General features: G+C 40.9%; 2 protein-coding genes across 13 annotated transcripts in view; one reads left to right on the forward strand and one right to left on the reverse strand.

Annotated features, from left to right (window-relative positions):
- GPM6B (glycoprotein M6B) overlaps positions 1 to 4272 on the forward strand; it is a 106071-nt gene extending 101799 nt beyond the window's left edge. For 4 of the 8 annotated variants that reach the window (XM_072331535.1, XM_072331573.1, XM_072331528.1 and 1 more), the window contains 2 exons: positions 7 to 72; positions 2302 to 4272. In XM_072331535.1, coding sequence (XP_072187636.1) covers positions 7 to 72; positions 2302 to 2451 — 216 coding nt within the window. In that variant the 3' untranslated portion in view covers positions 2452 to 4272. Of the gene's footprint in view, positions 1 to 6; positions 73 to 664 lie in introns of all 8 variants that reach the window. The other 4 variants (XM_072331564.1, XM_072331582.1, XM_072331544.1 and 1 more) reach the window with 2 other exon arrangements.
- A 1051-nt stretch (positions 4273 to 5323) lies between these two features.
- The window catches only part of OFD1 (OFD1 centriole and centriolar satellite protein), a 28382-nt gene continuing 19943 nt past the window's right edge, over positions 5324 to 13762 (reverse strand). For 3 of the 5 annotated variants that reach the window (XM_072331498.1, XM_072331506.1, XM_072331482.1), the window contains exons 17-22: positions 13258 to 13358; positions 9202 to 9321; positions 8014 to 8165; positions 6820 to 6981; positions 6408 to 6517; positions 5324 to 5429 (exon numbers count right to left, since the gene is read on the reverse strand). In XM_072331498.1, coding sequence (XP_072187599.1) covers positions 5384 to 5429; positions 6408 to 6517; positions 6820 to 6981; positions 8014 to 8165; positions 9202 to 9321; positions 13258 to 13358 — 691 coding nt within the window. In that variant the 3' untranslated portion in view covers positions 5324 to 5383. The remainder of the gene's footprint in view (positions 5430 to 6407; positions 6518 to 6819; positions 6982 to 8013; positions 8166 to 9201; positions 9322 to 13257; positions 13359 to 13762) is intronic. The other 2 variants (XM_072331488.1, XM_072331515.1) reach the window with 1 other exon arrangement.

Here is a 13762-nt window from a genome sequence, read left to right on the forward strand (position 1 = left end):
CCCTAGTTCTACATGTCGTATCACCTGTTCATTGTGGCTTGTGCTGGAGCTGGTGCCACTGTCATAGCATTGGTGGGTAGAAATTTTTACCTTTTTTACTGTAAAATGTGTTCCGTTCAGGCTTAAGATGATTTAAGGCCAAATTTTATGCATCTTTAAAATAGTGAGACTGCACAGAAAGGAGGACGAGCTGTAATCATCTGGTTATTTGCTGCTATGCTTCGGTCATTACAAGTTACTTCTGCTTTAGGAAGTCGTCTTAGCCCACCTACCCTATGCTTAGAAAGAAAACTTCTTCATGTGTCCTTTTAAAATCCCACTTCTACCCACTACTGGTGTTTTTATGTCCACCGTTCCTATTCATTCTTGTAGTTTATGGAGTCAGTAGCTTGTATGCTATTCTTATGTCTGGCCCCAAGCAGTTTGACCTGTCCAACCTTGCAGTGCCAAGTCCAGGTGTAAGAGTCCCTGTTCTTTGGCAAAACAGCCTTAGGCCTGTTTGTAGAGTCTACTCGGGATAAATGGCGAGTAATTTATCTTGCATCTTCACCCTGGAAGAAGCTCCAAATAGCATCTGTTGTAAAAGTATCGACAGTTGCCCAAGTGGGCTTGAGCCGTCACCTTGCTGTGTCTTACTCTCCTGTATTTTGTTCTCTTCCACCAGCTGATCTACATGATGGCTACTACATATAACTATGCTGTTTTGAAGTTTAAGAGTCGGGAAGATTGCTGCACTAAATTCTAAATTGTATAAGCCCAGTAAAGAGCTGCATTGCGTAGCTTGAAAAAATACCACTGACACCCTAGGCTAAAAGTCTAGCTTTCTGAATTTTGTTACAGTAATTGTAAATAGCTTCAATAAGCCTCATTTAGCTTATCAGATTAATAAAATGACTTCTTGTATATGAACTATGATGTGGATGAGATCTGGCTATTCCGGCATGTTGAGAGAATTCAGTTACTGTAGGACCGATTACGAATTGTTCTTCTGAAGATGGGATGTTTTCATTTGACGGCTCCATTTTGCTTTCCAATGTTCATCTCTAAAACAAATTTTCTGGAACAGAATTACTCATTTACTCTTCACCATGAACGACAACTTCAAAAACCTCGAGCGTGCTAAATATACATGATACGGAACAAAAAGAGTAATAAAGCAGTGCCAGTCTCTTTTGGCAGCAATGAGAAGCTCCAGTGCTATGAATTAGTTGGCTGTATTTCTGGTGCGTGGATGATTAAGTTGATTATTTTCTTTTCCTTCATTTCCAAACAATTGCCAAATGGCTCCCTCTGGAAGGCTATACATCCTGTATCAGCTCGGCGTCAAACAATCACACTCTGGTTTTGAGCCCCAAGCTAGTAAGAAATAACATGCAAATCCTTTGTTGTTTGTGTGGCTTGTGCTTTAGTAACTGATTTCTCGGTAGCCAGATCTCAAAAATGTAAGTATGACTGCACAGGAAGCAAAACCATGCATAGAGCCTAGAGACGTTTTTCACACTGTTGGGGGGAATAAAGAAGAAGAGAATCAGTGTTTTTCAGATGTAGATTTTTTGTTGTTGCGCGATGCGTGGGGAAGAGAAACTGGGAAGAGACGAGTTCACAAAGTAGGAAAAATCCCCATGATTACAAAAAAAAAACCCAGTTGCTACATGTAAGAGTTTTCACCTGAAGTCAGACGGTGGGAGTTTTAAGATGTAGTTGTAGCGATACACGATCAAGACTTCTTACCCCAGATCTTGCATGCTTTTGCTTAGTTTTGGAGTGGCGTTTTGTTGTTTAACTTTTCCATGTGTTACTGTAGCCTTGTTCACCTGAATAAAACCGTTTGCAGCTTCAGACTTTTTCCAGGGGGAGGGTGGAGTTCACATCTGCTTGTTGGGGGTAAAGAATTACCAGGATCTGGGCTTGAACATACCTAAGCACCACCACCTTAGGAAGCAGTTTTTCTGAGCACCTCCTGTTTGCAGATGACGTAAATTGCCACGTACAAACAAACGTTTATTTTTCTCACTTCCCTCCCATTCTGCATTTTAATTGATCCCTACGACTCTGTAGCTCATTTAATTACCGTGACACTAACTTCCTCTCAGTTGTGAATAACCACCCTCAAATATTAGCATGCAGAATTGTAGAGACCTTTGAAAATAGCCTCTGTGCTTGTTTTAATAACAGAATGCTTATTAACGTAGAGTAACTTTTATTTGGTCGTTATCGTAAGGAGCGTCTATTAATCTAACTAGCAGCTTGCTTTGCCTCTTGACATGCTCACTAGCCATCATGCTCACCCTTCTCTTCCAGATCCACTTCCTCATGATACTGTCTTCTAACTGGGCCTACTTAAAGGATGCAAGCAAAATGCAGGCCTACCAAGATATCAAAGCAAAAGAAGAGCAGGAGCTTCAGGATATCCAGTCTCGGTCAAAAGAGCAACTGAATTCTTACACATAAATGGTTGCCACAGTAATTCAGCAGAAGAATTCTGTAGCTCTGACAAATCAACAAATAGCTGCTCTGCAGTACAGATGTGTGTCTACCAAACAAAATTATAGAGAAGTGTAAAAGCTTCACGTTCGAGCTCCTGGAACACGTTCGTAGGGAAACCTTCCCATGGGTAATCTTCCATCCTTTCATACAGAGAATGGAGGTTTTATTCCAGGCATTTTAAAAGGCAACACTTCACAATGAGTGACCAAATTATTCTTCTTTGAGACTTTTGCTATTTACTATTATTTGACATGCAGCATGAAGTCCTGCACAAAACTGTGGCGGTTGCTCCAAACCAGCAAGCAGTAGGGATTTGTGCAGCCCTTAGACACAAGCATGTGTAAGAAAGACGCGTGATTTAGGACTTCGGTTTATGTACCATGTATATGAAGCTGCGTCTGGATGAGGTTTCTGACAGCAGCTTGCACTCATTTGAAAGCACAGCTGTTGCAGTATTTCCTAAGTAAGTAAGTTATAATAGGGCACTCCCTGAACACGCTCTACACGGGCCACAGGAACAGCCATCTACTTTTGTGCCACACTTTTTTATGATGCAGCAGTCGCTCCCCTGTGCTTACCCAAGTGTTGTGCAGCTGTCCCGAGTCTTCACCTTTCTTTTTATTACCTATTTACTGGAATGTAGATGCTTGGATCTGGATAATGATCCCCTTCTTTGAAAATAAATGTCAGCTTTGCCTTAATATTTATTTTCTATAAATGTCTTAGCATTTATATAGCGGCAGGAGACCATTATCCTACAATGCAAGTGAAAAGTGTTACCTTATTAAAATGACGCCGATGTGACTATTCCATGTGAGCAGATGATGAGAAAGTTTGCAGAGTTCGACACCAACAGTAACTAAACGACAGCCATAAAAACACAGGATGTCCACCTTTCTCTCTCTTGGTGCTTAGCAAATTTATAGTCAGTGCTTACGTGTTTTCCTTTTTACAAATTCATTAGCACATTGAGAAAACGTGGTGGTCAGAAAACGACGACACGAGCTGGTGCCATCTTAAAGTCATTATTTCCCATAGAAGTCTGCCTTCTAATCAATGTTTTATTTCAGAAGCTTTCAGTGATATCTTGAGTATTAGTGACGGTATACTTGGTGTTTGTTCTATATGATATATATATATAAATATATATATAAATGTTGGGGGGAAAAGTTAAATACATCATTTGTTTGCGGGGAGGGGGGGGGAGAAATACCCATGTCATACCCATGTTATGCTGACGTGTGGTTTGATAGTTTTGACTGCTTGCTGAGTGTAAGTCAAAGGAAGCACAACATTTCCTGAAGTCGGAATTAAAAGAGGCATTGTGGGGGAGGGGTTGAGGGTGGGGGGGGGGGGGGGGCTGTTAACTGCAAATATGATTTCTTTTCTGTTAAACATTGCAGTCTGATTTGACAGTTTGAAAGGGGGGCAGAGTTGGTCGGTGTAGAGCAAATATGACAAATAGCCTAGTGTATGTTCTTAACCTGTTGCATGAAGGAGACATTTCTACGGCAATGCAGGTGATGTTCTAGCCCAGTGTTTGCATAAGGGTAATAATGGAGGCAGTGTCTTAAAGCCTAATTCTTTTCTAATTCAGTGTAGCTATTACTGGGAGTTTTTGAAGTTTTGTTTAAGTAGTCTAATATTTTTATGTAAAGAGCATTAAATTTTGCTATGTATAAATTTTTGTAACCTAACAGTGAATCAATATTTTCTATCAGTGCCAAGGGCTTCCTGTAGTTACATCCAAGTGTTAAAAATAAATATTTGTAGATAATAGACAAATACTCGTGGTATGCTTATTTTAAACAGACCCGTAGCTACCCTCTACTAGCGCACCTGTGTTATTATCTCGATCTGAAGTGAAGCACGTTCTGTTCATTGCTATCCATTTGGTGACGTATGGCAGGAGGCTGCCCTGTAGGCATGTGCTTCGGCATGGTAAGGCGGTGAGTTTTCCTAGCATGGAGTACCGCTACTTGTTCCAGGTCCCCTTCCTCACAGCAGGCAGAATGAAGCTGTTCCTGTAAATCTGGCAGCATACAAAGTTAGTTTAGCCCGTAAACGGTTTTTAATCTCAGTTTCAGAAAGTAAAGTTTGCCTCATTTATGGGAATCCGCGTGAATTCAAGGCAGACCTTCAGGTTTTGCCCCTGTCTTCTGTCAAACTGGGTTTCACGTTCTTCTAAGGTAGGGGAGGAGAAGCAGCCTCAGCACACTGCAGGTTGTACCATACGCTGCCACCCAGAATTACTCCATTATTAAAAATACTGTATTATATGCTGTAAATAAAGTTTAACGATCTTGCCTATACTCTACCTACAAAATGCAAAGCTTAAATAAAGATGAGTCAAATAGCATTTTTATCTGAATCTCTCCGTTCTGGGCTGCTGAATACCAACATAGCGAGACGTGAGGTAAGGCTACTTTAGAAGTGTTCACTTCTCCTGCTGCAGCAGGCACGTTAACGTGGTTCTGTCGCACAAGCCAAGGGTCTCCACCAGATGCCTCTAAAGCCACATAACAGCCTAAGCGTAACAAAAAGTTTGGTTATCCCATTGCCCTGCAGTTGGCAAGTGGTGGGGAAGGGGGGGGAAGGGAGGAACAGCGCCTCAAAAGCTGTAGAAGGCTGTAGGGATTCAAGGCCATTCACCTGGACACACCAATTTACAGCCTCCATCAAGCACAGGGGCTCCTCCTGCATCAGCAATGCATCGGGACTCTTGAGTGCAGTAACTGAAGCAGTGGGACTTCAGCGTCAGCTTTATTCATTTATAACTGCACAGCCTGCAATTTGCAGGCCTAACACTTACTACAACTTCCTTCACAGACAGAAAGATGTTTTAAAAACGTCTTTATTGTAGTTAAAAACAAAGACACAAATCAGTTGCTGTTGATCACCAGAAGTTGTCATCATCATCTCCGTGAGAAATGCCTGCAGCACTGTATGCGGGACAGAAGGGGAGGAAAATATGTTATGAGTCTTAAGTAGCTTCATATTTTAAATATATGTTTGTTTTAAGTGAAAGTTAAAAGTTCAACACAATTTAAGAGGCTGCACATAATCACTGCTTTAGTTGACGTCCATCTGTGCTGCTCCTGTGAACTGAGTAAGCAAGCCTTTAGCAGTGAGGGTCTGGGCCACCTCCTCTCTGCATTGGCACTCCCATATCATACTTCTGTAGTACTGACCCGGAACATCCAGGTGTAACTCAGGAGGACCAGCATAGGGGCTAGTACGTACAACAGCACTCCAAAGGGACAGATAATATTGAATCATAGATATAACAAGTAATTTTTTAACGCACTCTATTATTTCCTTAGATACGCTTTCAGTTGTACACCTTCAAATAAATCGAAATAACAGATTGATAGAGAGATTTCTCTCCTATCATGGAGATATTTTTCCCCTACCAAAGAACTAAAGGCAACGTGTTTTTATTTACCAACCTCTAGAGATAACCCACAGGAAATGTGGGACATGCACAGGCTGCCAGAACGCTCTCTGACACAGTGCATGAACTAGTTTGTCAGAAGTCCACTATACTTAAAGCTGAAGGCAATGCAAATGACAGACTACCTGCTAGGTGCAGCACAGACACACTTTCATCGGGTCACTACCCAGGAAGAATCCCTCAGGCTTCAGTTCTACATAAAGAAACTGAGACGCTGCTCAGTTGCAGATGAAAGTTTGAATTGCAACAGCCATTGAAACAGATCATGGAATGTAGGTTCCTAGACTCCAACTTTACAACTTACCTGTAGAAAAACCGTGAGGATCCTCCGTTACTGCAAGATTTTTACTTTGTATTACAAGTTTGTTACTTTTTATTTTGCTTTTTGAGAGGTGGATGCCTTCTGAGCCCTAACTCACGCCATATTTATAAACAGAAGCGGTTAGAAGAAATGTATGATCCTTACCTGTCGTCTTTCTCGCTGGATGTGATTCCCTCCACGAGCGACAGGTCCTGTATTTCTTCCTTTTTCGAATCCTGGCAGCCAAGAGGAAAATGCACCTTCTGTAACTGATTCTCAAATCAAGGCTTAAGGGTGTAATAATTGCTCCTGCTCTTTAGTAAAGTAAAGAACTTCCCCCCAACACCCAATCTAAACCTTCCCTCCCCGTGCCGTCAATATGGCCAGCTGTGGTAGCGGAGCACAAACTGACCTTCATAGATCCGAACTGCTGCACTTTAATTAGGATTTCAAAGCACCGCATTTAAACACAGGATTTTAAAAACTGAAGGCAGATTTATGTTTAAACACAGTCCTGGTACCTAAACAAACAAACAAATAAATAAATACTTTGAGGGCCCCTTTTAAGAATAATCACCTCATGTGCCAGTTCCTGCTCTCTCCTCTGCTGTATTATTTTCATGTATTTTTCTAATGGGTTTGGAGTAGGATCCTTTACCATTTCTTCAGCACCAGAATTATTGCTTTCGCCTTTTTCTCCCTTCTCTTCTTCATCAGTTTTCATCGAGTCGTGGATCAACTTTAAGACAAAAATAAAGAAATAAATAAAATTAAATATTGATCAGGTCAAAAATGACCCGGACACAAAAACACCTGCAGGGCTTAATGCTAAACTCAGTGAAACGTGCCAAATGTAAACAGCATTACATTTGCTACATGCAGTTCAAGTTGAAGTATCAAATTCAAGGAGCATCGTTCAAGAAAACCCTCTCTGTCTGGATGCCTTGAAATGCTGTGAGGACTGAAATCCCAGCTTCTCTCTATGGCCAGAGAGCTGGGCTAAGGTGGGCAACTGCATGTGCACCGGAGAAAATGAGCTGACACAGAGAGGCTGTGTAATTTAGTGAAGTGAATTAACTGAGGTCTTGGGTGTGGGAAGAGGAAGAAAGGAAGAAGAAAGGGAGAGGGGGGGGAACAAAAAACTGAATGCTATTTCAGTATGCGCTCAACAGCTACAAAGGATTTAAACTCCCTACAGTCTCCTTTTAACTTCTGCTTCTCCACAAGCACCCTAGTTAGGGTAGTTAGGCTGGTGAAGGCTAATAAGCAGATGGACATTGAGATGTTCTGGTGATGTCACGCAGCAGCAAGTGCAGACCAGATAGATGACAAGTGTATTGCTTGTTCCGATACAGTCTGGTGACATTTGCATTCTCAATATGAAACTGTATGGACACGAAGCATTTACATGAAGCATGGAATAAAAAGCATCCATTTCCAGTGGAGAAGTTACTTGGCCTAACAAGCTCTAGCTTGGATGATTCAAGGCTGAATGTGGCTCTGGGCAGCCTGGTCTGGTGGCTGGCAACCCTGCCCATAGCAGGGGGGTTGAAACCAGATGATCATTGTGGTCCTTTTCAACCCAGGCCATTCTATGATTCTAGCAAGATCCTTTGGTTAGTCATAGAAACACATTAAAGAACCTGCCCTCTACTACTTTCATCTAAATAAAAAGAATAAAATCTATTTCTAACCAATGTGTATTTTAACATCTAAAATAATACGCAAGTACAAAGCCCCATTACTAATAGAGAATAAAACATCGAATCACCGTCTCATTCTTCAGCTCTTCCGCTTCATTTTGCTCCCTCTCCCCAGTTCCCTGTTGTTCTCCTTCTCTTCTTTCTTCTCGGGCTTTCCTCTCCTCTTCCCAGTGTTTGTCTTCTGTATTTTGTTCTTCAGTCTCTCTTCGATCCAACACAGCTGTGAAAAATTATTTCAACCTCTCTGATATGATTTATATATACTTCTGTAGTCTACTGCAGTAGCACTCAAGTAAGTTACAGGTTCCTGGATAGCATTAAGGGTAAATGAAAAACAACTGGATTTTTTTATATATATACATATACCACAGTTATATATCTGGCAGCATTTCTTTCCACTTCAGTACATTTCAGCCTGATGTATGACTGCCCACAAGTCCAACAGGAGAGCCTGAGTGGGGGCTGCAGAACTGACAAATCTCTCTCTGCGTTTCTCATTCCAATCTTGAGCTTTCTCATTAAATCTGTTACCTTATAGCCCATGCTATATTCCTTCCCTCAGCAATGTGGTTGGATCTAATTCTTTATAAAGCAAAGCACTTTAAAAATCTCTTAACGTTACTTGAAGACAGGCTGCCTTTGTGACCAGTATATTAAAAAGCCACGTAAGTGGAAGAGCATTCAGATGGCAATTTGACGGGCAAACTCAAAACTGGGCAATGTTAGAAGCTAGCAAGCTCTTCTGCAAATGAGAATCATTGTGTTGCTATCCAGAACAATTAGAAAAGCTGCATATGCTGCACTGAAATCAGCCCCGTCCACCCAAAGAATTAAATCAGCGCTGTGATAACGCAGCCTGTGAACAGAGTCGAGAGGAAAAAAAAAAGGAACAATCCACACATATAGTACAGAAAATACCCAAGAAGAGAGACAATACTTAATAATCACTCTAAAAAAAGAAGGTGAAAAGAATCAAAATCCTCTCTGGAGGAAGAGGTGTGGGGGGGGAGGAGGGAGGGCTGTATAAAAATCCTTTAATTAAAAACACATTTAACCAAAATGAGGGTGACGAAAGTCATCCTCACGGAGCAAAGCAAAAGAAAACACTCCTCCTTCTTTACTGCAGAATGCTCTGGGGAAAAGTTTCCAATCACTTCAGCACCCAGATCTACAGAACGTTCAATATTTAGCTTTTTGTTTTGCGCAGCTGACATCTAAAAGGGGCATTCACTTTTGTTTCTGAGCTGAGAACTCACTCAAGTCCTGCGGCGAAGTGGCTGCCGCTCGCACAGTGGCTGTGACATGGTTTCCATTGACAGTGTCCCCAGATGGATGCAAGACATCACTTTCACACTGCTCTGGAATGTCCCCTTGATCTGGAGAAGAAATGCGAACAATGGCTTCATTATTCTGTAATCACAATAGCGGAGCAAGGGAAGGGACACAAAGTGTGGGAATGGCTGCATTTGAGCTCATAAATATAAGCACTAATTGAGCGTTTTCCTTCCAACTTGACCATGTCCCTGAGGATGAAGAATTATCACAGGCTGTGCTTGCTTATTTAATTACTGAATTGTTAGGTTTTAAATTAGCTGTTGGAACACATCTGTTTACAAAGCCAACACACAATCATGAATAAATATATAATAGAAAACCAAAATGTTTTCATTTCTTTACATAATCATGACACGGATCACAGAAAAATGACGTGCCCAAACTTAACTCATCCATTTCACGCACGTAAAACAACTTTCAATTACTTTATCCCATATTTTATTAGGATCCTTGCCTTCTTCAGGGCATGGGATGGATAATGTTAACTCAAATACTCTGCATGATACTTTCATGTGTGGAAAACGGCACTGGATTAAAAAAAGGCAACTGCTGTACTTCCCCTATTATCCTCAGTTCCATCTTCGTGATTTATTTGCAAAACACAAAACTGCTACTATCCCAGAATTAAAGGGGACTACAAATGCTTTGCTAGACGTTGCCACTTGTGGTGGGCAGCCAACCCAAAATACACAGTACTGTTATTCCAAACGTTTCATGTAACTCAGTACAGATACCTCACGTATCTCCTTACATTTTGGGTCGAGGCCTAGAGAATAGAAATTCTTCATCTTTCAGATATTAGTGAGGTTTCAAACGTTTTTCTAGGTTGCAGTAAATACTGAAGTCTTTTGTATGATGACAACACACCCAAACCAAGCAGTCTGTCTCTCAGCGTGGTCTGAACCTCTTTAATTAAAATTACTGTACAGACATTTTAGATGAAGCTCGCACAGAAAAGTTATGCCGAAGTGTCGGTCTAGCACTGGTATCATAGAATGGCTTGAGTTGGAAGGGACATCGAAGATCATGCAGCTCCAACCTCCCTGCCACAGGCAGGGCCACCAACCTCCACATTTAATACTAGACCAGGCTGCCCCATCCAACCTGGCTTTGAACACCTCCAGGGATGGGGCATCCACAACCTCTCTGGTACAGATGAGAAAACTTTCACCTTTTTTACACTAGCAACAAGAGGTGCCACCAGCTTTGCCTAGGCAACTCAATTCCATATGTTTTACATAAGACCATAATAATGGATTATTACACTCAAAAGAAAATGTTCTCCTTTATTATTTCTCTTCCTCCTCTCTTCAGGTTTAAATTATAAGGTTTTCAACAACAAAATTATTCCCCTGTGAAGCATCAGTATGTTTCAGGGCATCTGCAGTGTTGAAATAGACAAAAAAATAATCCTATCACAAATAGGTTCTGGTTAAATATTAACATCTAATTTCTAGAAGTCTGTTGATCGCATAAGCAGGAAAAACAGACAAAACAGCACTGTAAGAACCGTGGTTACTGCACAGTGGAAAAAAAATACAAACTTCTTCATACATATTCATTCCTTTCTGCAAGGATGGACAAAAAGAGACACATTATGTCCTTAAAACCAGCACACAACTAAAAGTAATTGCAGCCAACAGCCAATCTGTTCTAGCTAAAGCTCATCCAAAGTATGGCTAAAAGGCTTTCCACATTCTCTTTTGTCACCTTCATACTGTAAAATTATAGAATGGTTTGGGCTGGAAGGGACCATTAAGATCACCTAGTTCCAACCCTCCTGCTATAGGCAGGGACACCTCCCTTTAGACAAGGTTGCTCAAAGTCCCATCCAGCCTGGCCTTGAATGCTTCCAGGGAGGGGGCATCCACAGCCTCTCTGGGCAACCTGTTCCAGTGCCTCACCACCCCCACAGTAAAGAATTTCTTCTTAATATGTAGTCTAAATCTACCCTGTTCCAGTTGAAAACTACTTCCTTTCATCCTGCCTCTTACATGCCCTTCAGAAATGTTCCTCCCCCACTTTCCTGTAGGCCTCCTTCAGGTACTAGAAGGACATTATGAGGTCCCCGCAGAGCTTTCTCTTCTCCAGGCTGAAAATCCCTCAACACTCTCAGCCTGTCCTCATAGTGGAGGTGCTCCAGCCCTCTGATCATCTTTGTGGCCCTCCTCTGGACCTGTTCCATCAGCTCCATGTCCTCCTTGTGTTGGGGACCCCATATCCTGTGGTACCCTCTTCACTCCACTGTTTGTTGTGTTTTTTTATACTCTCACCAATTTCCTTCCTTCTTCTCTTGTATCTTATACTATGAATACTTGGATTTTACATTCTTCTTTCCTCCTAACTTCTCCTGAGTTACCAGTCCTGTGTTTACAGCCATCTTGATTGGCCTTCTAGATCATGAGATTTGAGGCAGTCTGACTCAACTAAAGTACTGTTAATTTAGAAATCATTGGTATATGCAAACTCTTAATATCATGCCTACTGACTACTGTGTGTCATTGAATGATACAGTGGTAATAAGTTATTTGGGCACAGCATGTATTCAGACCCTGCTGCCAAGAAAATGCCGGTCCATTCACATATGCAACAGTAAAATTGAAATGTATTCCTAAAAATCTCTAATATGAAAGCAACTTGAGAAAACACTCACACCAGTGAAGCATATTTTCTTGAAACTCAGTTGTTCTGTCTCCCATGTAACAACCAGCTCTTCTCTATCACTTTGTGAATGATGTACGATCCAATGACATCTGTCATTGTAGACAAGACTTTATAGACATGATGAATTTTGGAAATGAGGGAGGTGTTAAAGCACACTATTCACATCCTCCTCAGTGATAATTTTACTTACATTTAACTCCTGTTTCCACGGGAGATAAAGCTGCTCAGACCCACCATTAATAGGTTCTTAAAGCACTGAGAAACTAGGCAACTAAACCCATAACTGTGCTTCTACTTCTGCCTTCATACACAAACGGCTATAAAGTACATTAATTTTTATTATTCTCTTCTTTTCACAGCACCTTACTTACACGCTCAATTTTCCTACAACTGACCCTGCACACTTAACTCCAGTTAATAGAAGAAGAAAATGTTCCTGCAGCACACAACATGAATCAAAGAATCATAGAATTACCCAGGTTGGAAAAGACCTCAAAGATCATCAAGTCCAACCACAGCCTAACCATAGTACCCTAATTCTAACAACCCTCTGCTAAACCATCTCTCTGAGCAAAGCACAGCACAGTGGCAAAATCCCCCCCTGCCAGCAAAGTAGACCAGAGAAGTTTAGACAAACAAACAGATAAATAAATAAAAATATAAAATTTGTATTTCAGAAACTTAACCATATATTCCAAACTTACTCTAAGACGCTTATTAATGCATAAATAATTTCAGGTGTTCTTTGCACATTTATACACACGTCAAAAGTAACTTCTAACTCATAACATAAGCCTCCGTTACTGAAAGTAGACTCAGCAAGAGCAGTAATGGCTCCAAAAAATGTATCTGCAGAATTTCAACACGGTAATACTGATCCAATATTGTCAATGAAAAACTCTCCTTGTGATTTTGTCTTATGCTGCAAACACCTCAAGTTAGTTCACACATTTAGCATGCTTAAAACAAACCAACAAGCAAAAACCCTCACAATTTTAAAGCATTCTGAAAGCAAGTGTTAGACTGACACGCATTAGTCAGAACAAGGTTATGCAAGACTTCTGAACAAGAATGTTCCCAAATTTCAGAACCAACTAGATTTTAGGAACTATTTATTACTCCGTACCCTTTTCTAAAGATGCAAATAAGTAGAAAAGGAACTCATCCCCTGAGCCAGTTTCTTTACCCTGGTTTCCAGTATGAGTTGGAATTTCTCCTTTCCGGCTACAGTTTTAACCTGACAAGACAATCGTCTTGCAACTCTCAAGCCCTGTGGTGTTAAATAAACTGTCTAAAATTGCACTAAAACTTACATTCAAGAGGAGAAAAGTGCTCTTCGAGGTCCTCATATACTAGTTTCTCTGGCTTGGGACTATCACTGAAATCTCGGTTATTTACCCGTTGATTCTGAAGCCTGAAAGAAGGAGGAAGAAGGTAAAGAATTGAAAATACAACTTTTAAGCAAAGAGAGCAGTTTCGGATTTAAACATAGGTTTACTTGCATGCATAGCAACCCGCTAAACCATACGTAAAACTCATGCATGCAAAACGCTGCAGCTTTCTGCCTCCAAAGTTATGTATTGAAATACACACCTCTAACTTCATGACAGCACTCTGCTAAAAGGCACTGCCCTCCACAGCCTTTCCCCAAGACCTACACATGACATAAAAGGCATCGGACTGAAACAACAGAAATGCAGCAGTGTGACATGCAGTCAACTGAAATTAAAATAAATAAATAAATAAATAAAAAGCCTCTTTTTGGCTCTGTGTTCAACTAATTCCCACTTCGATGTCATTTTAACAGATGCGTTTGAA

Source organism: Excalfactoria chinensis, chromosome 1 (assembly GCF_039878825.1).
Source record: "Excalfactoria chinensis isolate bCotChi1 chromosome 1, bCotChi1.hap2, whole genome shotgun sequence".
Taxonomy (NCBI): domain Eukaryota; kingdom Metazoa; phylum Chordata; class Aves; order Galliformes; family Phasianidae; genus Excalfactoria; species Excalfactoria chinensis.